The 27,090-nt window shown below is 47.0% G+C and overlaps 1 protein-coding gene across 1 annotated transcript in view; it reads left to right on the top strand.

Moving 5' to 3' along the window:
• The window catches only part of LOC126109687 (plectin-like), a 247,037-nt gene that overhangs the window by 125,776 nt on the left and 94,171 nt on the right, over positions 1–27,090 (top strand). Inside the window, exons 13-16 of the mRNA XM_049914737.1 lie at positions 6,958–7,166; positions 18,273–18,382; positions 21,334–21,493; positions 24,393–24,559. Coding sequence (XP_049770694.1) covers positions 6,958–7,166; positions 18,273–18,382; positions 21,334–21,493; positions 24,393–24,559 — 646 coding nt within the window. The remainder of the gene's footprint in view (positions 1–6,957; positions 7,167–18,272; positions 18,383–21,333; positions 21,494–24,392; positions 24,560–27,090) is intronic.

The following is a 27,090-nucleotide window of genomic DNA, read 5'->3' as shown; positions in this document are numbered from 1 at the left end:
TGCGCCCTGTGTGGTGGAGAGGGGTGGGTGGACAGGGAGACGGGTCAGAAAACAAAAAATATTGGAACTAAAAGTAAACAAAGAGAGGAATAGTTACTGAGAAGAAATGCCAAAATTGAACAAATTAATGTAAGTTAAAGCCCGGGGGCCGGTAAGAACCGAGGACGCGTTCCCACCTACGGAGCTCCGAGAAACTGTCGTCCGGGGGAAGAAACGAGACGGCAGACGCGACGAAACGGGCGACGAGATGACGACCGACGAGATGACGACCGACGTGTCACGAACCGTCCCGTGCGACCGGATATTACGTTGTGCCGGCATACACCTCCTCACTCTCCGCCCGTGCCCGTTTGTCCCGACCGATAACTGGGCGGTAGTCGTGGCCGAACAGCATTTACGTAAAGCTGGTATACGAGGTGGGCCGCACCACGGGTGGCTCTCTCTCTGACAGCACAGGGCTGCCGTAGGTGGCGGTAGCGGGGTGCACAGTGGGGACAGGAGGAGCAAAGGGTCTGACGAGGATATTGTGCAGACTGGGAATGCGACAAAATGCTATTCTACGTGTAGTGGGCAAAGTGTCTGACGGAAGGACCTCATTTTAGGGCACGATTTTAGGAAGTAGCCGAGTAATACATTCGAGACCGGGATAGTACTGAGCGGCAAATGGTGTACTCTATCGTTGTTTTTTTGAAGATATCTGCAGTACGGGCTGGGAAATCTGCTTTTAAACTAGGCTTCACATCCAGTGCATGCTGAGGTGAGAACAGTGGCATACTGCTGTAAAGAGAGTGCATCCGAGCAAATACATTTTCCTCAACTACCGAGGCTGTCGGGAGGGCACACCTGACGTGTGAAGTACGGCAACTGTCAGAATGCGAGTACTATTCTTTGTTACTAGGTTCAGTGTGGACAGAATTGTGTAGCCGGCCTCCGACGAGGACGAGATCGACATCGAGGAATGTGGCACGGGATTTGAAATACGACCGTGTGGAATCTAATTGGGTGAGTGTATTTAGAGATTCCGGGAATTTTAACAGATCGGCCTCACCGGTAGTCTGTATGACGGAGACGTTTCAGTGTATCTAAACCGAACCGGGAACTGAATGCTTATTATATCGGGAGAGCCCCTCGGCTGTGCCCCTGATCATTTTCTACGTATGCCCCTCGAAGGTAAAGTAGCTGCTGGTAAGTGTAAAGTTGATTGAAGTGAGCAGGACAGACATCGTCGGTTTAGGACCGGGTGGGCACTGACTGAGGAAATGTTCAGCAGCAGGCAGGCAGTGAACACGGGGAAGGTCAGTGTAGAGGCAGGTGGCATCGGTGCTGAAAATCAAGTTGGGTGGTGGGATTGGGATGGGCACAGATTTCAGCCGATCTAGGGAATGGACGGTATCTTAAATATAGAAAGTCTTTGTACTACAGGTTGCAGGCATTGATTAACTGACGCAGCTATATGAATTTTTTACCGTGTTTCTGATCTTTTTTCTTGCTTTTCTTCCTTTATCCTCTCTTTTTGCCCCATCTACTTCTTTTTTGCCACTCCCACCGTCTGCAACTTTCCGGACCCTCCTCTCTTGCCGTGACGTATTACGTTTGGTCCTTTCGAAAACTTGCTTTTTCAGTATTGGAACTAAGTCTCATTACACTTACCTGCCTAATCTGTAAGCTATATGCCTCATCTGCCAATTTCCATTACACCAGATTTCTCACCTTCTACAAAATCTAGCAGTAGTCTGCCCCTCACGTTTCCTCGGACGTTACCGTCTGCCGAGCCGACTGTGAACTGCGATGACGGGCCGGACTTCACCTCGAAATCTGTCCCGGCTCCTCCTAAAATACGTCGACAGTGGCGTTTCCTTTTCTGTCCGTCTCCAGCTCCCTAATCTGCTACGACTCCCGTTCTGCAAACCGAGCGCGGCCGACCTCCTCGGCATCCCGGCTCCGTCACCGCTGCCTCCGAGATCGACGGTAACTCGCGGTCACGAGAACCGGTCACCTTCTCGACCTCTCGAGTGAGGCACTCTCTCTCTCTGAACTATCTTTATTTTTCGAAGGTCTCACTTTCAGCCTCAAACCTTTATTTCACCGTGCAACTTTGGCGAAGGACGTACTTCCCTTCGCACTTAATGTGAATCGGAATTATCACTTCGGTACTCGATCGCAAAACCCTTCTGACGGCAGACGTGACACCGAACGCGGCCTCCGACAGTTCCCGCACGATTCGTCGTCACTACCTCAAAACCGTCACTCACGGGATTTCCGAGTATTCCTCACGTCCGGCATTGCTTCGCAACCCTTCCTCGGGTCCTCAGAATATGACCCTAACTTGTCCTCGACAGAACTCCGGGCTCTACATTCCCTAAAAGCTGAAAAACTGATGACACCATCATTATCCTCCCTGCAGACAAAAGATGTACCACTGTGGTATTTGACCAAAGGAGTTGTTCGTGAAGGTCTGTGCCAGCTGTCTGCCACCTTTACGTACAGCATCTGCCATCGAGATTCCGTCCCCGTGACTGTCACGCGGTCCCTCCTTAAAACGTCAGCCCCCCACCCCCTCCCGAAGGACTGACATCTCGATCCACCCAAACCGTGCATCCCCACCTTTTAACCCTCTTCCTGATAGCCACAAACCCAATCACCGTGGCTATCACACAGTTGCTGGCTTCGGAGCACCCACCGAACGTATATTTTCTTTAGTTGATCGACACTTGCAACCCACAGCACAAAGACTTGGTTCCTATATTAAAGATACCGGCAATTTCCTAGATCATGTGAAGCCTGTGCCCTTCCCATTCCCATTCCCATTCCCATTCTCATTCCCATTCCTATTCCCAACACGTAACTCGCCTGTCACCACTGATGCGATCTCCTTCTATACCGATACCCCCCACATACGTGGTCCGTCTACTGCCCACCTGATTAAACCGATGACGTCCTTCCCATTCACCTTAATCGACTTTACACTTACCGGCAACTGCTTAACCTTTGAGGTGCAGATGTAGAAACAGGTCAGGGGCACAGCCTCGGGGACCAGGATGGCTCTTCCTGTGCCAGCCTTTTCATTGGTCACTTGTAGGGGTGTCCTGGGATTTGTGAGCCTTCAGCCTCCGATTTGGATTAGATACACTGACGATACCTTTGCCGTACGGACTCACAGTGAGGCTGACGTCGTAAAATTCGTGGAACCTACAAATACTCCTCCCGAGTAAATTTTGCACGGTCCTATTCCGAATCGTGTGCCACTTTCCTCCGTGTCTATCTCGTCCTCGTAGATGGCCACCTACCGACATCCGTTTAAATTAAACGTACTAACAAACGACAGTACTTGCGTTTCGACACTAGCCGTACTTTAGGTGTCATCGCCGCCTCTCGTGCTGCCTCTGCATTCGAGGCGTACGTATTTTTTTGGACGCGAAGTCTTTACGGCGACACTCCACCGTTCTCGTCTCGGCCTTCGCTGGATGTGAAGCTTAGTTTGAGAGCAGACTTAGTGGACCGTCACATCTGACCCCGGTAGTGCCGATTCCTCTGGAAGACGACTTAGGACTGAACCACTCATCACTCGGTACTATTCCGGTCTCAGATTTATTAATTGGCTACTTCGACGAGACTACGACTTCCTCAAATTGTACCGTAAAATGAGGTCCACTCTGTCCGACGTATTGCCCGCCGCACGTAGAATAGCTTTTCGCCAACCTCCCGATCGCTGCGATATCCTCGTCAGACCCTTTGCTCTTTCTGCACCGGTTTCCCTACCCTACGGTTCCTACTCCTGTGACCGTCCCAACTGCGAGACTTGCTCTGTGCACCCTTCTGCCACCACCTGTACTAGTCCCGCAACTGGCAAAAAATATAATTAGGGAGAGCGAACTGTGAAACGACACGTCGTGTAGCAGCTGTCATGTAAATGGGGTCTCTGCCGCCGAGTTATCAGTCGGGACAAATGGGTCGGGTCGATTTGGGGGAGGAGACCGAACTGCGAGGTCGTCGGTCTCGTCGGATTAGGGAAGGACGGGGAAGGAAGTCGGCCGTGCCCTTTCGGAGGAACCGTCCCGGCATTTGCCCGAAGCGATTTACGGAAATTGAGGAAAACCTGAATCGGGACGGCCGGACGCGGGATCGAACCGTCGCCCTCCCGAACGAGAGTCCACTGTGCTAACTGCTGCGCCACCTCGCTCGGTCTAGGATATGTGGGCGTAGGCAGAGGGTGTACAACTATCCTGTCGCAGAGCACGTCAGTCGTGACCTCGGTACCTGTTCCACGGTACGTACTGTCTGGATTCTTTCACCAGACACCAGTTTCTCGTCGTTAATTTTTCTGGTGTCGACATTTCTTCTCAGTAAGTATTCCTTTCTTCACTCCCATTTAGTTTTCTTTATCTTTTATTTCCTGACATGTCTGTTTTTGCCGACCTTGTACCTCTACCACATACAGTCCTCTCTTATTGACTCATGTAGGATATTTTGTCAGTAATCTCTGTCTCGCATATTACCCCGTCTTCTACCTTTAAGGTCTCGGGTTTCAAATCTCATTCAGAGAAGTCCGATCAGTCTTTTCTTCTCGTCCCGTCCCGTAAGTCTCCCCACCTGGGGTTCCGACCTGGATTTCTGGTCAACTTTTCTGAGCCCTCACCGTTTCCTAAAACTCGTCGATCCTTTACCTTCGCCATTCTTCCTTTCCCTTCTACCCTTCTGTGAGGAGGAGGAGGAGGAGGAGGAGGAGGAGCCACCGGCTCCCAAGGCTCGCACATTTCCATACCTTTACACGTTTTCTCGTGCCGCAACTTGGTGAGTAGGTTTTTTACGTATCTGAAGGAGACTTATAGTATAACATTGTTTTCGGAACCTGCAAAAGAATATCTATTCGAGCCTTTGAAGAAGGGCAGCTCCATTCGGAGAAATCGTGAAACTGGGGCTCATTGTAATTGTCGTCACTCTACCTTCCTTCCGAAGCCTGGCCGGAATAGGCTCTGCTCGCCGGCCTGCATCGTGCCAGCCTTTCGACCTCTGCGGGACCCCTGCACTCCCCGACTGTGTGACGCCGCTTTCCTTCGTCTCGCTCTCGATCGTTGCTCCTCACAGTTCCCTGCATCGTCTTTAATCGTTGCTCCTCGCAGTTCCCTGCGTCACCTTTAATGCCTAGGTATGTGTCTTTACGACTTACCCCTTCCTCGACTCAAGTTGTGGCACGAAACCCTCGTCTCCAGTTTGATTCGGTGTCACTACATCATTTATCTGATCTACGTGTCTAATCTTAGAGATTCTTCTGTAGCGGCACATTTAAAATACCTCTATCGTCTTTCAGTGTGTACCGTCTGTCGTCCACTTTCCTCTTCCTTATAAGGTTACGCTTGAAACAAATAACCAAAATTTATGTTTTATAAACTTGAATGCATAGTATTTATGTCTCACAATACTATTTATTTAATAGCTCGTTACAAACTGGCTTTCGGCTTCAGGGGCCACAGTCAGTTGGAAGCCAGTTCGTAACGAGGTATTAAGTAAATATTATTGTGGGACATAAAAACTACATATTCGAGTTTCTAACATGTTCCATAAAAAATGTGTAATGCTTTTTAAAATATTTCTCACTTTTTAGAGAAGCTTTTCCCGCTATATCTAGTCGTAAGTTTATGTTCTCTGTGTTTTTGTAATTGTAAACTATTGTGTTGCCCAAATAGTAAAACTTTTCTTCTGCTTTTAGTGTCCCATTTGATAAACTAGTTTCCTTCATTTCGTGTCTACTGTGTACGTGACAACCTGAAAACATTTGACCAATTTTGCGAGCCTTTTTCTGCCCGACAGAATTAGTGTTCTCGGCAAACCTCAGAGTTTTTGTTTTTCCCCGCCAAACTGTAGTTCCCCTTCCAAAACTCTCCTCAGTTTCCTTTACTGCTCGCACACTGTGTAGACCGAATGTCGGAGAAAGTGAAAGGAGACTGTGATTGAAAAAATTTCCCCGAATAACTTGAGGTAAATGCCAGCACAGCTCATCAGAGTCACAGCTGGCTGCCTTTCCTGTCATCTTCGAGCTGAGAGAGTTCTGCACCTCTTTGCCAGTTTGAGTTCTGTAGGTTGTACAGAATTTCCACCACTTAACTTACCGTGAATTGCACGTTAGTTTTACGTCCGACTGCCGACGTCTCTCCCACGTGTCGAGTCCGTTCGGAAAGGACCGAAACTCTATCCCGACGGGGCAACGAAACGTCCTAAAAATTTTCATCGGGCGCAGTGTTCCGAACGGCTCTCCAGATTCGAAACACTCTGTCAGCGGGTCGATGACGGCCCACGACTGGAAAAGCCTTCGACGTCGGCCGGTGATAACCGCATTCGGAAAACTGGTGTTCCTGTGCACGCAGATAGCAATGGGATATCCGTCGGTTTGTGCTGTGAGGATTCTCTAGAATGTACGGTGTGCAGCGAGCTGAAGGGAAGCTTTAATTGACTCACCGTATGTCTGGCAAACATTGCCCATTTTACTCCCGATTTCTTCTGCTACTGTCCTCGTACTCCTGTAAGTTCTTCCCTAGGTGTCCGCATCCAACTCTCGTCAACTCTTTTAGATTCTAATATTTGCCTCAATATTCAGGTTGAACAGTATCGTATTATTGACAAATTGACTGAACTTTTGGACACACACACACACACACACACACACAGACACAGACACAGACACACAGACATCGGAGTTGCAACACATGGCGTGTATGCTGCAATGACACCCTCAAATGGAAACTTTTTGGTCGCCCCTTATAATATAGCTGTTATCTAAATAAACTGTCAACAAGAATTTATATGCGTATTACCTCGACATCCTCAGTATGTCGAAGCCTCTGATCTCGTAAGGTCGAGTAAATAAGTATTAAACAGTTAGGTGACAATTTCTCAGACGGACGACACGTAGGGAGTTCACGAGACACGGAGGCCGGCGTGTGACGTCTGTACATTTTGCAGGTGTCAGCTGGAGAAGGCCGCGGAGGAGTGCGACCGAGTGAAGCAGATGTACGTGGAGGTGTGCGGCTCCAAGGAGCTGCTGCTACGGGGGGTGGAGGAGGAGCGCGCCGGCTGGGAGGCGGAGAGGGCGGAGCTGCGGCGCGAGGCTGCCCAGCTGCGGGCGCGCCTCGACCTGTACGCGGGGAGGGTCTCTCAGGAGATTGACAGGGGTGAGTCGGGCACTGCCTGCCGCTCTCCTGTATCTGCCGGGCAGACACTACGTCACCCGAAAGCCGGAAGCGGTGGGACGGAGCCGCTCTCTGCTTCCCGCAGTTTGTAGGTGACACTCTGGACTAATTCTAACAGATCTACATCTACATCTTTCATCTACATACTTACTCCGCAATCCACCATACGGTGCGTGGCGGAGGGTACCTCGTACCACAACTAGCATCTTCTCTCCCTGTTCCACTCCCAAACAGAACGAGGGAAAAATGACTGCCTATATGCTTCTGTACGGGCCCTAACCTCTCTTATCTTATGTTTGTGGCCTTTCCGCGAAATGTGAGTTGGCGGCAGTAAAATTGTACTGCAGTCAGCCTAAAATGCTGGTTCTCTAAATTTCCTCAGTAGCGATTCACGAAAAGAATGCCTCCTTTCCTCTAGAGACCCCCACCCGAGTTCCTGAAGCATTTCCGTAACACTCGTGTGACGATCAAACCTACCAGGAACAAATCTAGCAGCCCGACTCTGAATTGCTTCTATGTACTCCCTCAATCCGACCTGATAGGGATCCCGACGCTCGAACAGTACTCGAGAATAGGTCGTATTAGTGTTTTATAAGCGGTCTCCTTTACAGATGAACCACATCTTTCCAAAATTCTACCAGTAAACTGAAGACGACTATCCGCCTTCCCCACAACTGCCGTTACATGCTTGTCCCACTTCATATCGCTCTGCAATGTTACGCCCAAATATTTAATCGACGTGACTGTGTCAAGCGCTACACTACTAATGGAATATTCAAACATTACGGGATTCTTTTTCCTATTCGTGTGCATTAATTTACCTTTATCTATATTTAGAGTTAGCTGCCATTCTTTACACCAGTCACAAATCCTGTCCAAGTCATCTCGTATCCTCCTACAGTCACTCGACGACGACACCTTCCCGTACACCACAGCATCATCAGCAAACAGCCGCACATTGCTATCCACCCTATCCAAAAGATCGTTTATGTAGATAGAAAACAACAGTGGACCTCCCACACTTCCCTGGGGCACTCCAGATGATACCCTCACTTCCGATGAACACTCACTAGCGAGGACAACGTACTGGGTTCTATTACTTAAGAAGTCTTCGAGCCACTCACATACTTGGGAACCAATCCCATATGCTCGTACCTCAGTTAGGAGTCTGCAGTGGGGCACCGAGTCAAACGCTTTCGGAAAGTCAAGGAATACGGCATCCGTCTGATACCCTTCATCCACGGTTCGCAAGATATCGTGTGAAAAAAGGGCGAGTTGCGTTTCGCAGGAGCGATGCTTTCTAAAGCCGTGCTGATGCACGGACAGCAACTAATCTGTCTCGAGGAAATTCATTATATTCGAACTGAGAATATGTTTGAGAATCCTGCAACAAACCGATATTTGCAGAGCGGAGGAAACGAGCTCCGTCCGCCGACTCGCGGCACGTCGGCAGCACAGGGGCGAGAGGTGGTACGGAGAGAACGGACCGCGAGGTGCCGGCATCACACACGAGCTCTGTGCTTTGCATCTTCTCTGTGAAAGTAAAAACTAACTCGGAGGTATAACAAATCTGACGGGATTTGTAAAATTGGAATTGGTAGGTCTGTAACGAATGTAGGTGTTTGTTGCTACTAATTCCATTTCAGATTCTGTAAATAATTCAGTGTTAACCCTGTAACGTATTGATTTTTATTTTTTACAAATTGTGTTCCAGAAAATACTGTTTTTTATTAACGAGAAGCATCCCGTAACGAATGACTTTACTACATATAGCCGTATAAAGATAACTTTGAAAGCTCAAAATAATGAATTACAAATTTCGTGAATATACTTGTGCACTGGACTTTGATCAGTGTATTCTGACACTTAGCCTTTTTTAGTTTTGTACAGATACGAAGTAACACAATGTATTTCACGTTCGTTTCCCTCAAACAGAAATCTCCGAAGAGCCTACCGGAGCACAGTAGACGTATTTATCTCGTTTTGTTGGCGAGTACTCGTCAGTTGTCTGATGGACGGTTATCACTTTCGGTCTCCGATGAAATGTTGTTGCATCCTTCTCTTCAGTTTCTGGGCTGCTACATTCAATGTCAGCTAGGGACCACTACAGTCGTCCATTTTCCGGAGCACTGCCTAGCTGACAATACGGGACAGTGGTTGAAAACGCATGTATGGCTGTCCCGTATTTGAAGCTGCAACAGTGAAGGCACTATTTCACGGCACCCACCTCGATCGAAACGCGGCAGCTGGGATAGAAACTTAGGACGGAACACTCGCTAGTGGCCGAACGCGTAGCTGTCCAACAAAACCCAAAGAACTAGGTTACACTGTTGTGCCCTTTGACATTAAATTTTTTATACTCGTACAATTCCAAATGCCTTTATGACAGACAATGTGTTACATACAATTTAGGTATAAAAATACGCAACACCGTGTAAAAATTTTTAAAAAACCAAATTATAAATTCGTCATCATTGACATTTAGGTAGAGTGAATGTACCGTACCGTCTGGCATTAATTTTGAAACTCGTACGTTTTTGAGTGACGTATAAAAACCACGTCGATATAAACGTGTACAACGCTATCTGCAACTTTTTTTTAACCAGCATAGAAAATTTTCATAATCGTATTTAGATAAAGTGACATTAACATCATATATTGCCATCACGTGCTCTCGGCATTTGAATCTGGAGAACGATTCCTACTTTTACTGAAATTGAGACTTTAATCTACAATATCTCATTACAGTTCGGTTTTACAAAATGTCTCATAAGTAAACTTAAAGGAAACGGAGTGTAATGGTGCACAGCCCTCGCAAACAAATTTTTTTCCGATACGGTCTTCTGCTGTAGTGGTACGATATAAGGGGAGCTGCGTAAACCTTATTGCCCGTCCACTGTTCAGACGGGTCTCATTTTTTATTTCAATTGTTATGTCAGATCGCGAGGTGAACGGCTTCCGGAACCTTACTTCAAGTCTCGCCCGGCACGCCTCTCGTGTCGGGCAGACCGGCACACTCGATCGATACTGCCCGTGACATTGTAAGTACTGCCCGTGACATCGTAATTAAAATTGTTGCGAGGGATGGAAAGGGAGATATCACGATCTCCTCGAGGAGGTGGAGATATATAGTGTCGTAGAAAGTCGGCCAGGTGTACGCTGCTCGACGGGCAGACGTCGGTGAAAAGCACTGGCACTCACTTTTGGGATTGCTTTCTATCACTTCTAGTACCGACTACAAAAAATGAGACCCGTCTGTGCAGTGGACGGGCAATAAGATTTACGTAGTTTCCCTTATATCGTACCACTACAGCAGAAGACCGTATGAGAACAAAATTTGTTTGCAGTGTTTGTGCACTGTTACTCTTTGTTTCATTTCTGTTTAGATATGAGACCTTTCTTAACACCAAACTGTAATGTGATATTGTGGACTGTCTGAATTTCAGTAAAAGGAGGAATCGTTCTCCAGATTCAAATGCCGAGAGCACGTGATGGCAATATATGATGATAATGTCACTTTATCTAAATACGATTATGAAAATTTTCTATGCCGGTTAAAAAAAAGTTGCAGATAGCATTGTACACGGTTTTTATACGTCACTCGAAAACGTACGAGTTTCAAAATTATTGCCAGATGGTACGGTACAGTCACACTACCTAAATATGAATAATGATGCGTGTGTAATTTGGTTTCTTAAAAATTTTTACACGGTAGGCATTTGGAATTGGACGAGTATAAAAAACTTAATGTCGAAGGGCACGACAGTGTGACTTAGTTCTTTAGGTTTTGCTGGAATTATATCAGCATTACGTGCATGGCTGCTGTGCTATCTTGTAGTAGGGTTCGTGCTGTACGACATATGTTGGGACGTGGTTACTGCAACGTATGCCAGAAGGTGTGAGCGTTGTTAGTTTTATGATTTCACTATTAATTCTACAGATTTTTACATTTATGTTCAATATGTGTGCGTGGATTAAATATTATATTGCTTATATCTTCCATCTCCATTAATAAAAGGTTTTTTTAATAACGATCATTAAAGAGGGCGCTGTTACGTCTGATGTCGGCGATGATCGTAGCTGCACAGGTAAGCAGCTGGCCCAGTTGATTTTGTACTTTTGGTCTGACACGTACTCTTCATTGACATGTGCAGATAGTGCAGTTTTACAGCTTGTATTTGTGAGTCCACAGGGCCTTAATACTAGATATGTTGATGCAAACGATCTCATCTGTATGTTATTCCTTATACAGTTGGGCAAATGTAGTATGTTGTAGTGCAGTCTGATCAATTTATTCTTGTTTTATCTTCAGCACTGATGGTGGTCAAGCGGTGATTGAAACCGATTTGCTACAGAAATAAAGATTTCTACTTCAAAGACCAACGCTGAACCGTCTTTTGTCATTAATTATAATTTTACCTGTTGTGAGTTCGACAACAGTGAAACATCTCCAGTAATCTTCTTTCACTTGTTGAACATTATTGCAGTATTTTTCTTCCACTCGTGTGACTGGATTTTCCAATTATATTTTGGGTTAAGTGAAAGAAAATAATAATAATAATAATAATAATAATAATAATAGGAAAACTGAAAAGATTCCAGTTGAATGAAAAACTGCATTAATTCACCCGCTACATAAAAAGGGAGACAAACAAAATGTCAGTAATTACAGAGGAGTGTCACTTCTTCCAGTGGCATACAAAATATTATCAGAAATTCTCCTGAACAGAGTGGTAGATACTTTAGATAAACAACTGGGAGAATATCAGGGTGGTTTACGAAAGGGAAGATACTGTGCAGAACAAATTTTTAACTGAAAGTCAATAACTGACCATAGAATGTTAACCGGCAAACCAATAATAGTGTCATTTATTGATTTCGAGAAAGCGTTTGATTGTATAGACAGAGAAATAATAGATAAGGTCATTAGAGAATGTGGTGTTAAATAAAAATTAGCAAATTTATGGGAGAAGTGTTTCAGCCATTTGAAATAAAAACTGGTGTTAGACAAGGTGAAGGCTTATCGCCTTTACTGTTTAATTGTGTTCTAGAAAAATTGTAAGGATCTGGAATTCAGAGCTAAAAAAATCACAAAATTGAACCAATAACTCTGGGAAGGAAAACAAATGGAATCAAGGTAAACTGCTTGGCTTTTGTGGAAGATTTGGCAAAACTTTCAGAAAACCTGACAGAAGCAATTATTCAGATGAACCTTCTGGAAAAAACTGCAAACAGAACTGGTCTCAATATTTCAGCTGAAAAAACAAAATTCATGACAAATGTAAAAAGCCCACCAAAATCGTAGGAACACAAATAGGTAAAATAGAGCAAGTAAATAAATTTAAATATCTTGGAAGTACTATACAACAGAATTGACTAGAAAAATCTGCAATAGATGTAAGAATTAACAAAATGGAAAGAGGATATGGTTTGACCAAAAATATTTACAACAAGAAATGTACATCTAGAAAAACAAAACTGAAACACTACACCACAGTGGTACAACCAGAATGTTTATACGGATCTGAATGTCTAATGATGAACTATAAGATGGACAGACTAGGGGTAGTGGAAAGAAGGATTATTAGAAAAATAATGGGTGCAATAAAAACTGCAGATGATTGGAAAATAAGAAGTAATAAGGAGATCTACAAAAATATAGAGAAGAAATGTGAAGTAATGGCCAAACAAAGATTAACCTTATTCAGACACCTCTACCGAATGGATGGAAATAGACTAACAAAACAAATACTCCTATATTTGTGGAAGAAGAAATTGACAATAGCACGGATTACAGAAGTAGGGGAAGATCTAGAAAGAAACAACATCAAACAATCAGAAATAGCAGAAAGAAACCATTTTAAAAATAAAATACTAAGTTTGGAAGGTTTTCAAAGCAGAAGAAATAAAAAATCGGGAACAACATGGACAGAATGGTAGATATCGAAATAGACGATAGAGGGATAGAGAAACAATTAAAATCGCTCAAAAGAGGAAAGGCCTCTGGACCTGATGGGATACCAGTTCAATTTTACACAGAGTACGCGAAGGAACTTGCCCCCCTTCTTGCAGCGGTGTACCGTAGGTCTCTAGAAGAGCGTAGCGTTCCAAAGGATTGGAAAAGGGCACAGGTCATCCCCGTTTTCAAGAAGGGACGTCGAACAGATGTACAGAACTATAGACCTATATCTCTAACGTCGATCAGTTGTAGATTTTTGGAACACGTATTGTGTTAGAGTATAATGACTTTTCTGGAGACTAGAAATCTACTCTGTAGGAATCAGCATGGGTTTCGAAAAAGACGGTCATGTCAAACCCAGCTCGCGCTATTCGTCCACGAGACTCAGAGGGCCATAGACACGGGTTCACAGGTAGATGCCGTGTTTCTTGACTTCCGCAAGGCGTTCGATACAGTTCCCCACAGTCGTTTAATGAACAAAGTAAGAGCGTATGGACTATCAGACCAATTGTGTGATTGGATTGAGGAGTTCCTAGATAACAGGACGCAGCATGTCATTCTCAATGGAGAGAAGTCCTCCGAAGTAAGAGTGATTTCAGGTGTGCCGCAGGGGAGTGTCATAGGACCGTTGCTATTCACAATATACATAAATGACCTGGTGGATGACATCGGAAGTTCACTGAGGCTTTTTGCAGATGATGCTGTGGTGTATCGAGAGGTTGTAACAATGGAAAATTGTACTGAAATGCAGGAGGATCTGCAACGAATTGACGCATGGTGCAGGGAATGGCAATTGAATCTCAATATAGACAAGTGTAATGTGCTGCGAATACACAGAAAGATAGATCCTTTATCATTTAGCTACAAAATAGCAGGTCAGCAACTGTAAGCAGTTAATACCATAAATTATCTGGGAGTACGCATTAGGAGTGATTTAAAATGGAATGATCATATAATGTTGAGCGTCGGTAAAGCAGATGCCAGACTGAGATTCATTGGAAGAATCCTAAGGAAATGCAATCCGAAAACAAAGGAAGTAGGTTACAGTACGCTTGTTCGCCCACTGCTCGAATACTGCTCAGCAGTGTGGGATCCGTACCAGATAGGGTTGATAGAAGATATAGAGAAGATCCAACGGAGAGCAGCGCGCTTCGTTACAGGATCATTCAGTAATCGCGAAAGCGTTACGGAGATGATAGATAAACTCCAGTGGAAGACTCTGCAGGAGAGACGCTCAGTAGCTCGGTACGGGCTTTTGTCAAAGTTTCGAGAACATACCTTCACCGAAGAGTCGAGCAGTATATTGCTCCCTCCTACGTATATCTCGCGAAGAGACCATGAGGATAAAATCAGAGAGATTAGAGCCCACACAGAGGCATACCGACAATCCTTCTTTCCACGAACAATACGAGACTGGAATAGAAGGGAGAACCGATAGAGGTACTCAAGGTACCCTCCGCCACACACCGTCAGGTGGCTTGCGGAGTATGGATGTAGATGTAGATGTAGAAGAAAGGAAGAGACTTCGTGGAGAGAAAATGAGGGAATACTGGAAAAATAAGAAACAACAACAAAGAAATCATAGGAACTGAAGTTGTTAATGTGATCAGTAAGTGGGCTGCTGTTATACACAGAATCTATATTTGCAACTGAGGTAAACTACACCAGGAGTTCCTACAATAAATAACAGTATTTTTACACGTGGAAGCAAAATGTCCACGAGCCGATCTCGTTTTCTATTGTGTACGTATGCGAGCCTCAGTTCCACAGTCCCGTAAGGCTGTCAAAAGAAAAATGACATTTCGCCTATCGAGAATGTATCAACGTATTATAAATATCTCAAAAATAAGGAAAAACAATTAGTTATTTTTTTTTTAATGTAGTGCATTTCTTTTTTAGTTACCTTCATATTTAAAAGATAATTTTACTCCCAGTTCGATTTAAAATATTGGTGTCGAAGAGGATTCTCGATAGATTTTGTCGAGACAGATACTTGTAGATCAGCTGCAGCTTGCCTCGGTTACTGACAAATGTTATTGTACTTCCGCCTTATAAAACATTTGGATATCTACATCTATTTATCTCTGTCATTAGATCTGTGTTTAAAGTGCAAAGCATTAGCAAACAGAAAAGGGAGGTACATAAAAGTAAGACCAGATAAAACGCTTCGGATACGTTCCATTAACATTGAAACAGAGCATCACACAAACTGTGCTCGGTGTGTACTTAACAGCTCGGTAAATTTAATTTGTAGCTCGTGCGCTCTGTTTTCTGTGGTGACTGTGGAGAGCCGTACACAAACTGCAAGATAAATTAAAACAATTATCTCCACGAGTCACTTTTATTTCTGTTAATTCGACATTTGACAACCCTCGTCCTCACCTGTATCTGCAGAAGTGTGCAAACTGTTGAAACCCTGTCTCATACGATACGAAATAATGCTCTAGACAAAGATAATTGTTTTAATTTGCCTCGTAGCCTGTCAGCTTTCTAAGACAGCCTTATGTGAATGGAATTATGTTATTTATATAATAGAGGGAAACATTCCAAGTGGAAAAAATATATCTAAAAACAAAGATGATGTGACTTACCAAAAGAAAGTGCTGGCAGGTCGATATACACACAAACACAAACATACACACAAAATTCAAGCTTTCGCAACAAACGGTTGTTTCATCAGGAAAGAGGGAAGGAGAGGGAAAGACGAAAGGATGTGGGTTTTAAGGGAGAGGGTAAGGAGTCATTCCAATCCCGGGAGCGGAAAGACTTACCTTAGGGGGAAAAAAAGGACAGTTATACACTCGCGCGCGCACACACACACACACACACATATCCATCCGCACATACACAGACACAAGCAGACATTTGTAAAGGCCTGGTGTGAACACTTAACTCCTACGACGCCCCCTCCTCCCTCCCACTCTCCCTCCCCATTCCACCACCCCCTCTCACTCCCCAATCCAACATCCTGGGGCCCCCTCCCCCAATCCCTCCCCATTCCACCTTCCTGGGCTCCCCTCCCACTATCCCTCCCCCTCCCCCTCCCACTTCTGCTCCAATGCCCTGGCACCTTTCCCATCCCCATCCCTGCCCCACTCACCCTCCATCTCCCCAACCGCCTGCCGCTCCCCATCGCCCACCCCCTCCCCTTGCTCCCACTCCCCCGCCCCCTCCCTTTGCTCCCCCTCCCCCTCACTCTCCCTCCCCCTTCCCCTCCTGCTTCCCCCTCCCCCTTGCATCGCAACCACCCCCGCCCCCACCGTTACCCTCTTGTCACTACTGCACACGCCGCCTCTCCCATTCCCATGCCCTGCCACCTCCCCCTCCGTCTCTCTCTCTCTCTCTCTCTCTCTCTCTCCCTCCCCCCTTCCCCCCTCTCCCTCCCTCTCTCTCTACCTCCCCCCTTCCCCCCTCTCCCTTCCCTCTTTATCCCTCATCCCCCCTCTCCCACTCCTCCCCACCCCCTCCCCCTATCCACAACCTCCCTCCCTCCCCCTCTCCTCCCCAGCGTCTCCCACTCCACACCGCTTCCTCTCCACCTCCCATCCCTCCCCCCCTCTACCATCCCATTCCCCCTCTACCTTCACCGGCCCCTCTACCACCCCCTTCCGTTTCTTCCTCCCCCTTCCACTTCTTCCTCCCCCTTCCCCCTCTGCCGCCCCCCCTCCCCCTCTGCCGCCCCCTTCCCCCTCTGCCGCCCCCTTCCCCCTCTGCCGCCCCCTTCCCCCTCTGCCTCCCCCTTTCCCTCTCCCTCCCCCTTTCCCTCTGCCACCCCCTTCCCCCTCTGCCTCCCCATTCCCCCTCTGCCTCCCCCTTCCCCCTCTGCCTCCCCCTTCCCCACTCTGCCTCCCCCTTCCCCCTCTGCCTCCCCCTTCCCCCTCTGCCTCCCCTTCCCCGTCTGCCTCCCCCTTCCCCCTCTGCCTCCCCTTCCCCCTCTGCCTCCCCCTTCCCCTTCTGCCTCCCCCTTCCCCCTCTACCTCTACTTTCCACCTCTACCTCCCATCTGCTACAAGCTTCTGCCTCCCCCTCTGCCTCCACCTCTGCCCGCCCCTCTGCCTCACACACTCCCTCCCCCTCTGCCTCCGCCTCTCTACTTGCACCCCCCTTCCTGCGCCCCCCTCCCAGTCCTCTCTCCCGCTCCTCCCTTCCAGCGCCTCCCTTCCTGCTCCCCCCTCCCTGCGCCCCTCCCTGTGCCCCCTCCCTGCAACCCTTCCCTACGCCCCCCTCCCTGCGGCTCCCTTCCTGCCCTCATGTGCCCCTCTTCCTGTGCCTGTCTGCCTCTTCCTCACGCCCTTGCATCCCCACCGCCTCAAGCACCTGCCAGCTGTCACCCCCACGCCTGTTGTCCCCGTACCTTCACCACCCATCACACTCCCTCGGCTCTCTCTGCCCCCGGCACTTGGCCCCTCAGCCCCGCCTAGAACCCCACGACCTTCAGGTCCCCGCCCTTTCACAACCCATCCCCTCCCCATCCCCCACATGCCCATTCCCTCCCACCGCACCCCCACTTCTCCCTCACCCCCACCCCAGCTCTTGGTCTCCTGTCCCCACTCCCTGTCTCACACGCTCCCCCTCTCCCCCACGCATTCACCCACTCCCACTCACTCACTTACCTCTCACCCTCCCATTACCTCCCCTTTCCATCCCCTCCAGTGTTCATCTTTTCTCCCTGTACCCCTACTCATACTCATCCCCCACTCTCTCACCTCACCCTCACCCTCACCCTCACCCTCTATGCCTTCCCCTCTGCCTCCGCCTTCCCCTCTGCCTCCGCCTTCCCCTCTGCCTCCGCCTTCCTATTCGACCGACTGATGTGGCACAGTGGTTAACACACTGGACTCACATTCGGGAGGAGAACGGTTCAATCCTGTGTCCTGCCATCATGATTTAGGTTTTCCCTGATTTCCCTAAATCACTCCAGGCAAATGCCGGGATGGTTCCTATGGAAAGGACACAGCCAACTTTCTTCCCCATCCCTCCCTAATCTGATGAGATCGATGACCTCACTGTTTGGTCTCCTCCCGCAAAACAACCCTAACCCTCCCTCTTTGTGCGTGTTTGGGACTGGAGGAGGAGAGAGAAGGTTGGCACTTTTTAGCTTAACACAATGTTTTTTCTCTTTTTTACAGCCAAGGAAGCTGCGATAGCGGCGGTGGCGGCCGAGGACAGGAAGCGGCCGGAGACTTGCTCCGTGTCGGTGCAGGCCACGGCGAGCCCATTGCCGTCTCCGGTTCCCGGGGTGGGTAACGTGTGAGCTGCAGCCTTCCCTTTCTTCTGTCATATTCTAAAACGGTCGTCACCCCGAGCACGTGAGGGCTGCATTACTCAGCGAAAAACCTCCGAATGTCGTTCCCACTCGCCGTCTGTCTCGTATCGAGTGTCGGCCCACTTCCACTCCATAAGCATTCGGTATCTCTTTCGCGTGGGATTATTTCTCTGTTTGAGGAGCTTTTTCTTTGATCTGTAGCCTCAAACACTATTAGCACGATCTCTCGGTGTTTTCTCCCTGAAAATAGACCCTATCACTGAAAACTGAGTGCTCTGTTCTCCATCGGCATTGCCGAGAGTGTCTCTGTTTGAAATTGAGCAGAGGTCAGTATTGCTATCTCTGTGTGTCTGTGTGACAGATCGATACGTTAGCTGGTGACGAGTAACTGCTCTAGTGGACCTGTTGCTGTCGGCTCCATCACTGTCGAGAGTCCCTACAACCGATGCTGTCGACAGTTTGTCGTGTGACAAATTTTATTGGGCATTTCTGAATACGTGAAGGTTATTTGTAAAGTCTTAAATGTCACCTTTGAAAAGCAACTTAGTTAATCAGTCAGTTTTTTGTACAGTCACAGGGACACGTTCGCAGTTCTGCCAAACATTGAAGTACTTCAGCACGTCGCTAGGGGAAGTGACTAGTAATCTCGCGCACGTGACACAGTTCCGTCGTGGCCGAGAACTGGTCACCACATGGTACACTACCTCGTCACTGTGCCGTATCCTCTAATGGCGTACTGCGGCACAGGAATTTCGTTGTGCACTCGGTCCGCAGAGGTGTCTGAGCAAATGGGCAAAACATTTGTCGTGTAACTGGTTTTTCTGAGGTGACCGAGGTCAAAATGTTCTGAGCATTCCTCGTAATTGTGGTGCCGACCTCCTGTGAAAATAAGCCAGATGCCGCCTATCGCACGTCGTGTGGATATGGAGATGCTGCGTAGCTCTGGCACGTAAACCCACAACCCCAGATTCTTTAAAGAATCGTGTGTCGCACGGTGATATAATTTTTAAGATACATTCTGTAGTACCTACTGATACTGTCTGCAAAATTTCCTGGAAAAGAGGCAATAGTAAAGAAATAATAAATTAAAATGTCATTCCCGATGTGAAGTTTCACTGCACGAGCAACAAAACTAGGAATTGATAATCTTTTTGTAGTTGCGGGAGAGAAGTTTTTAAAAGGTTGGAAATTACTGTGCAATGTTTGACGGAATTTGCTAAATGCTCTGATTCTCAAATGCTGAACGATTGTAGTCAGTGCTGTGAGTTATGCTACCTCCAGATTAATTTTTTATACGAGGTCCATAATTATATAAAATATTAAAATATCTCATTGTCGTTGCCTTCGGGGTCCATTACGTAGGAAACCGGCAGCTGCAACTGCACCCAAGATTGGTTGTTTAGTAGTATAGATGTGTTTAGTGAAGTAATTAATGTCTCAGAAAAACAGTACATTATTACAATTATGATCAGCAGATGCAGGAAAAGGAAAGGGGTCACGGAAGTTGGCTGAGGAGGGGGGGGGGGGGGGGGGGAGGGGGGGGGGGGGGCGGGGGAACTGTCCACCGGGTGGAACGGCCGATGCTAAACTGTTTCCGAGGGCAAGTGTTACCTCCACACTTCGATCGGCCACAATTACAGTAAATGGGATCCAGTCATAAATTGGGTCAACATTCGTACGTCTACACACTCTCAATACTGATTCAGATTTATAGTGTTCACAAAAAAGGGAGAGAGCTCTTTATTTTGCAGATATTATAAACAGCAATGTAAAAATAGAATGATATTTGCTAACATTTTTGTAACAGTCCACAAGCACTGCAGTAACATATGTTACGAAAAGAATTACTTATGTGGGTGGAAGCGTGTGTGAATGCAGTTTTGGCGGTATATTGGTGCAGAACAGTTTTCACCACAACACCTGGGGGTGTCGCCCGTCCTCTACGCTCACACACACACACACACACACACACACACACACACACACACACACACACACACACACACACGGTCGGAACCTCATCGGCTGTTCTGTAATCGCCCAATCGGGTCGGGTCCTCAGGACATGCCACTCGTACCTCAGTCACACCTCTCCTGGCGCGGACGGCATTCTTTAGTCCGACAGTCCCTATTGGCCGATGTACCCTGGGAAGAAGTTCAGTTTTCTGTGACAATTGTCGACCGTGCCGAAATGTATATGCCGTTCGAAAACTTCCCGGCAGGTGGAAACTTAGCAGAATGACAGAACTCGAGCCCACGAGTCCTGCTGACGTAGCTGTGCGGGTGTGACTCGAGACCTGTGCCAGGTACTCACACCCGAGTCATTTCTCCCCCGGATCCTTCCTTCCGGGAGTGCGATTCTGGAAGTGTGTGTAGGAGAACTCGGGAGGTAGGAGAGAAGTTGTAGGAGAGACAGAGCCACGAGGGCAGGTCTCGTCGGTCCCGTCCGTGTAGCTCGGTCGGGAAGAGGCTCCGGATTTTTGTCCGTGTACGGCACACAATTTTAATCGGCCAGAAAATTCGAACTTAAATTTTACGTACACTCGTCAACGTAATGAACATTTTCCTCTGCCTCTTCTCAATCTACTTATTTAAAAAAAATATTTTTGCTGTCAGCCGATACACTTACCGTACAGAAATTGCATTTCCTTCTTTCTGCAGGCTGTAACGAACCCTACATCGCTAAAATTTATTTTTTTTTTCTCTCCTCTTTCCCTCGAGAATGTCGCCTCGCACGTCTCCTCGACGTGAACGGAATAAAGCTGTCTGTCGAGCACAGATTTTACCTAATCGCAGACTGAGCAATTGAGAGTACTCAAATAGAAATTAAATCACCGTAACCTGTCTTACGTTACCTCAGAAATGTTCTCACCCGTATTTGATTAGGAGGAAGGAGACGAGTGAGGTACACGTTTTGTCCCGCAGGGCGACGGCTGTGCCTCGTGCGAGGCCCTGCGGCAGCGGGCGTCGTTCCTGGAGGGCCGCACGGAGGGCCTGACGGAGGAGCTGTGCCGGCGGCAGGCGGAGCTGCGGGAGAGCCGCGGGCGCGACGCCTCGCTGCAGAGGGAGCTCGCGCAGCTGGCAGGTGAGTGTGCGGGCCGCGTCGACCGGCAGCCTGTGCGACACTTCGCACTCCGCCTCGGGGTTTCGGCGAGGTGTACGAACGTCTGCGGAGGAACGGCGGCACCCTCTTTCTCGAGAGCCGAATCGGGAAAAGGTGACGACGTCGACAGCAGCGGTCCGGAGCGAAGTCGACATTCCGACTCTCCCGAACGTGCCGTGTCCGGTTCGGTTCGGGACTCTGGACCGGCCGGTCCGTTTCGGGAACAGTACCGTCCGCAAACCTCTGTCTCGTAGACACTCCTCTACAACAGGGTGTACCGTCACGCCGGTACTTCGGTCGCCGTCTCCGAGCTGTTCCTCTACTGTACGCAGTACACGGTGCTGTGGAGTGTCTGGACGCTACTACATTAGCTTCGCAGTCTGTGTGTCCGTCTGCTCCCGTTCCCCCATCTCCCGTCCGTCTCCTCCCGATCCTATCTTTCTTTAAATGGCTTTCCGTCTCCTCTCACTATTCGTATCCTTCCACGTGTAGCATTTTCTTAAGTACAGAAAGGGGACCCCACCCTAACCACTTCACTGCTGACTCTACACGCAGTGGCAGGTAAATTACTCCAGGGATTTTCCAAACTCAAACACTTCCACGAAACTGCTTCAGATCGTACCGTCATCGGTGCCCGAACCGTTCGTTTCCAGTTTTCCACGGTCCTGCGGTGTCACTCTGTTCCCCAGTGACCTCCGACTACAGAAGTGTGCGACTCGTGCGGAGCCGCTCTGCACCCCATTCTTTTTAAGTCACGACGTTGTTGTGCTAGCTGGATTGCCGGTAGCTCGTAGCAAATCGCTAATAGTGCTTTCCACCGATTTTGTACAGTTTTTTTACAATCACTGTTCACAATGCAGTACGGTCCCTACCTGTCAGTAGACGATGTCTGCCTCGCTTCCTACCTCCAGATTTGTACTCGACGGTCACATCGCCGACAGTTGACTCGGGCAGCTTTCGAACGACAAACTGTCCATGGTGCCCTCGTTACTCTAGTGAGATCCGATGACCGGTTCGTGTTCAAATTCACTGACCTTCCCTGAGTGACTCATTCTGCTGTTACTTCACCTCTGTCAATACAGTACTTCCACGCCTCCTTTTATACTGGCAGGTCTGTCTCTCGTTACATCTAATGGTCGATTCTGTATTACGTAGTGGTTTCCAAATAGTTTACATCAGATAGTGTACATTATGCACTAGCTGTACACCCGTACCTCACACCGAAAGTTAAAGAAGGGCCTTTGTGTACTGTGGCATTTTAGGGTTCTGTACCGGAATCGTTACAAACGAATGGAAACTTTGTCAGTAAATATGCTTTTCGTAACTGAGGAGTCAACTATAAATAAAATCTATCGAAAGAAGGAAAGCAATTTTGTGACATTTTTAATACACAAAGCAAAATCAATAAATCTGTATGATCGTACCCGAGTAAGTTCATTGTTCGTTTGCTTTCGTAAAGATAAGATTGTGGTGCGCAATTCCATCACTGGTGGAAATTCCCGAAAATAGATCTCCGTCGAGAAAAAAAAACCTGACAGCGCCGTCTAAAGGTTCTCTAGTGTACTACGCCGCCACTGAGGTACCAGATGCAGAAGTATGAAACTGGAATTTCCCTATAGATTGTGCTTGCCATCAGTGTAAGGCCCGTGAGACTGCATCTGCAGTGCCATCTGCTTCCCGTAACAGCTGATGACAAATGTCGACACGCGGAAACCTCACTTTTGTACGTCGGTATCTGTTTCGAACCCGTAAACGTGTCGAATTTTGTGCGTACGAACTACAATTTGTGGACAGAAAGTCGTTTCTCCGTCGAATAGTGCCAGGTGACGAAAAATGGATATATTTTGAAATTCCTAAGTGTTGTAAATTGTAGGTGAATCTGGGCAAACCGTCGACAACCACTGCGAGACCGAATCGCTTCGGGAAGGAGACAGTACTCAGTGTTTGGTGGAACGAGAAGGGTGTCTCATATTGTAAGATGCCAAAACCTGGTGAAACCGTTAACACCGATCGCTACCGACAGCAGACGATCGGTTTAAATAGTGCATTGTGTGAAAAATGACCGGAATATGGAAAAAGGTGACAGAGAGTTGTATCGCTCCACAATAACGTGCCATCACATACGGCGAAACGGGTTAGGGAAACGATCGAGGTGTTCAGTTGGGAAATACTACGGCACACGGCTCGTTCTCCAGACTCGGCTCCACCCGATTATCGTCCGTTTGCACCAGTGGGACACACTCACACTGAACGACACTTCAGATCGTACGAAAATGTATCAAAATGGCTCACTGACTGGTTCGCTTCAAAAGAAGAACTGTTTTTTTGCTGTGGCATTCGTAGCCTGCTGGAGAGGTGGGAGAAATGTATAAATCGCAATGGAGATTATTTTGAATATAATATTGTTTATCAGTTTCAACAGATGTATGATTATGGCAACCAAATTACGGTTTCAAACTTCTACACCTTGTAAACATCTAGTGTGCTAAGCTGAGCAGATTCGTAAAACTTTAAATTACAGTATCTCTTTTTTTCTGTGATATGATTTTGATGAAATGAAGCCTGTACATTGCCTCAAGCTGCTCTCAAGTTACATGTGGAAACCCCACGGAAACCCATCCTAGTAATTTTTAGAGTAGTTTGTTCTCTCTCTCTCTCTCTCTCTCTCTCTCTCTCTCTCTCTCTCTCTCTCTCTCTCTCGCTCTGTCATCTCCCCCCCCCCCCCCCCCCCCATTTACACAAACACACACACACACAAAATCACTCTGGTTTTTACAGTTATATTATTAGTATAGATAAATACATCTCACTGTCTGTGTTTCTTCTGCTTTCAAAATATCTTTACTTCATTATTGTTTCTATTCATTTTTGTCCATACCAGAAAAGAGAGAGTCCCTGGAAGCGGAAATAGTTCAGTACAAGCAGAGGCTGAAAGACGCGTCGCAGTCGCAGGAAGAAGTGAAGCGCGAGGAGGGGCAGCCGGCATCCGAGGCGCGCTCGGAGGAGCGGCGGGAGGCGGGGAGGCGCGCGGCTGCTCTGGAGGCGGAGGTGAGGGCTGCGGCCACCTGCCGCCGGCTGGACGCTTACTCTTACCTCGCACTCCTGCTCTGCTCTGGAAGACAGGCGACTTGTCGTCTGGACGGTCGCCAGTTAACTGGGGCCTCCGGGTCTCGGGCCTGTGGCGGACGGTTTCGGACGTTCCCGGGTCACTGCCTACCCCCTCGTACCTCGCAGATGCCGCGTGTCTCTTCTGACGATCGTTTTTCTGTATAGTAAATGCTATTGTACCGAGTTTAGCTGAAATTCCTACGCACATTCTTTTGTTATTCTTTGCATTTCGAATCGCGTGTCTTTCTGTGTAGTGTTAAACAGTTTTTACAAAATAAACTCGTAAAATACGGGGAACCTGTACGAAACTTTCTAATTTTTATAGTTTCCGATACAGACAGTATGTGGAATAACTGTAGCCGTAGGGGTGAGGGTACTCGTAAGAATGAAGCAAATACTTTCTTAAAAATGAACCGAATGACTCGAAACAATTTTCCCGAATTTATGAAATGTTCCGGTATATGCATTTCGACGCACGTAATTTTGAACAAAATTCAAATACGGAAATCGCGTTAGGCTGTAGTAGCAATAGGTAACTCGCAGTTTGACATTCAGTGACAAGTAGGTTTGTATTTTCAGGAAATTTACTCATTTAGAAAAGTCAACTTGTACAACAGGCAGAGATAGTGAACTACCGCAGTGATCGCAGTTTTTATCTGTGACGCTGCTGTATGCGTGTTATCCAGGTAATAGGTACTTTAAAACAAATAAAATGGTATTTGTAATAAGATAATATGAAAAGGGAGTCTCTTCACAAAATACAAGTATGAAGCTAGTGCAAAATCACTATTCAATGTCAGAAGCCAGTTAAAAAATGTTTCTAATGATGCAAAATCAAACAATGAAAAATCCCGGATGGAATGTAACAATATTGTGAAAAGGATAGTTGCTACTCACCATATTGTGGAGATGCTGAGTAGCAGATTGGGACAACAGAAAGACTGCCAGAAAGGGAGCTTTCTGCCAACAAAGCCTTTGTAGGAAATATACAACAGACAAAACGCAAGTGTGTGTGTGTGTGTGTGTGTGTGTGTGTGTGTGTTTTTCCCATGAAGGTGTTGCTCTCTGAAAGCTCATTTCCTGACAGCTCTTTTGTTCTGTTTTTTAACAATACCTCATTCGTTCCTGTACAATTAGTGTGCGTTGAGAAAAAGACAAACATTACAGCCTTTCAAGGTAAATGCCCAGTATTGTCGATGATAGTAATTAGCACTGAAATAATTGAGCAGGTGACAGATTTTAAATATTGGGGATGTAAGTAAAATTATCATTATGGTCATTACATAGATAAGCTCCAGAAATCTCAAGAAATATACAAAACAGTAAACAGAACTCTCAACTTCAAAACCCAAAACAAAACAAAACAATTTTTTTAAAACTGTGGCGCTATCATTACTGCTAAATGTGAGTGGGAATTGGATAAATATAAAGAAAGATGATAGCAAAATATAAGCACTCCAGATGAAATTCTTGATGAGAGTAAAGGTTGCACCGGATGGGAACTAATTAGAAATGAAAATATTCTGAATGAGTTGAATTTGCATGATATTATTGAGAAAATAACATTTACAACAAGGAGGAGAGTGTAAAAGAATTTGTTCCAAGCTTTGCAAACTGAAACTTTGCCAGGAAGAAAAATCAATCTGATACGAATTATTTTCTTACTTATTAGAATACTTTTTTAAATTTTGAACGTTTGTCAGGCAGCAGTTCCTTCAGTAATCACCAAGTAATCGGTGATCTTACGATGTGATGTAGTGGCTCGTTATAAATATGTGTTTGTTTTTCTCATTGTTAACATTGAGTGAAACCAATATTTTCACCAATATAACTGGCATCCAAAACCTTTTTTCCAATAACAAAAAAACCCGGGGTGGGGGGGCACAGTTGCCTCCAGAATCAGCTGCACGACTAGGTTACACAAGTGAGCATTTATCACCAGGAGGATTCAGATACACAATTCGATCGTATACCCGTCGGTTCGAACGAGCATTTCGGCCGTCTGAACTCGTGGCCAGTGCAGAAGTGGACAGCAGGCACTTTTACGCCGCCACCTCACCGCTCACCGACATGACCCGGAGACAGTGAAATGGGTGCATCTGACCCGTACCGTCACCACCCACTGAGAACCCCACTTGTCCACGGTACCGAGCTGGTTCGCATTTCGCGCCCTGACTGTCGCCACGCATCCCAAAACTCGGACCCAAGCTAGCCGCACCGAAGTCACTCTGGCACTGCGGTGTTCGACTGTGCCAGCTATGAGAACAGACGCGGAGCGAGCGTGAGGTGCAGTTTGCCGGCAGCGAGGCTGCAGCACAGAAGTACCCCGAGGGAAGCCGCGCGAGTCCAGAGGTTCGGGGTTCGAGGTTCGATCTTCTCGTCGCTTCTGGAGTGTTACTGCATTCGGTATTTACTGTCTCTGTTTCTGTTCACATTATTCGCTGCCTCGTTCGAGATGAGGTTTTCATTTA

This window comes from Schistocerca cancellata, chromosome 12 (genome assembly GCF_023864275.1).
Source record: "Schistocerca cancellata isolate TAMUIC-IGC-003103 chromosome 12, iqSchCanc2.1, whole genome shotgun sequence".
NCBI classification, from domain to species: Eukaryota; Metazoa; Arthropoda; class Insecta; order Orthoptera; family Acrididae; genus Schistocerca; species Schistocerca cancellata.
This window is presented reverse-complemented; position numbering and strand designations above follow the sequence as displayed.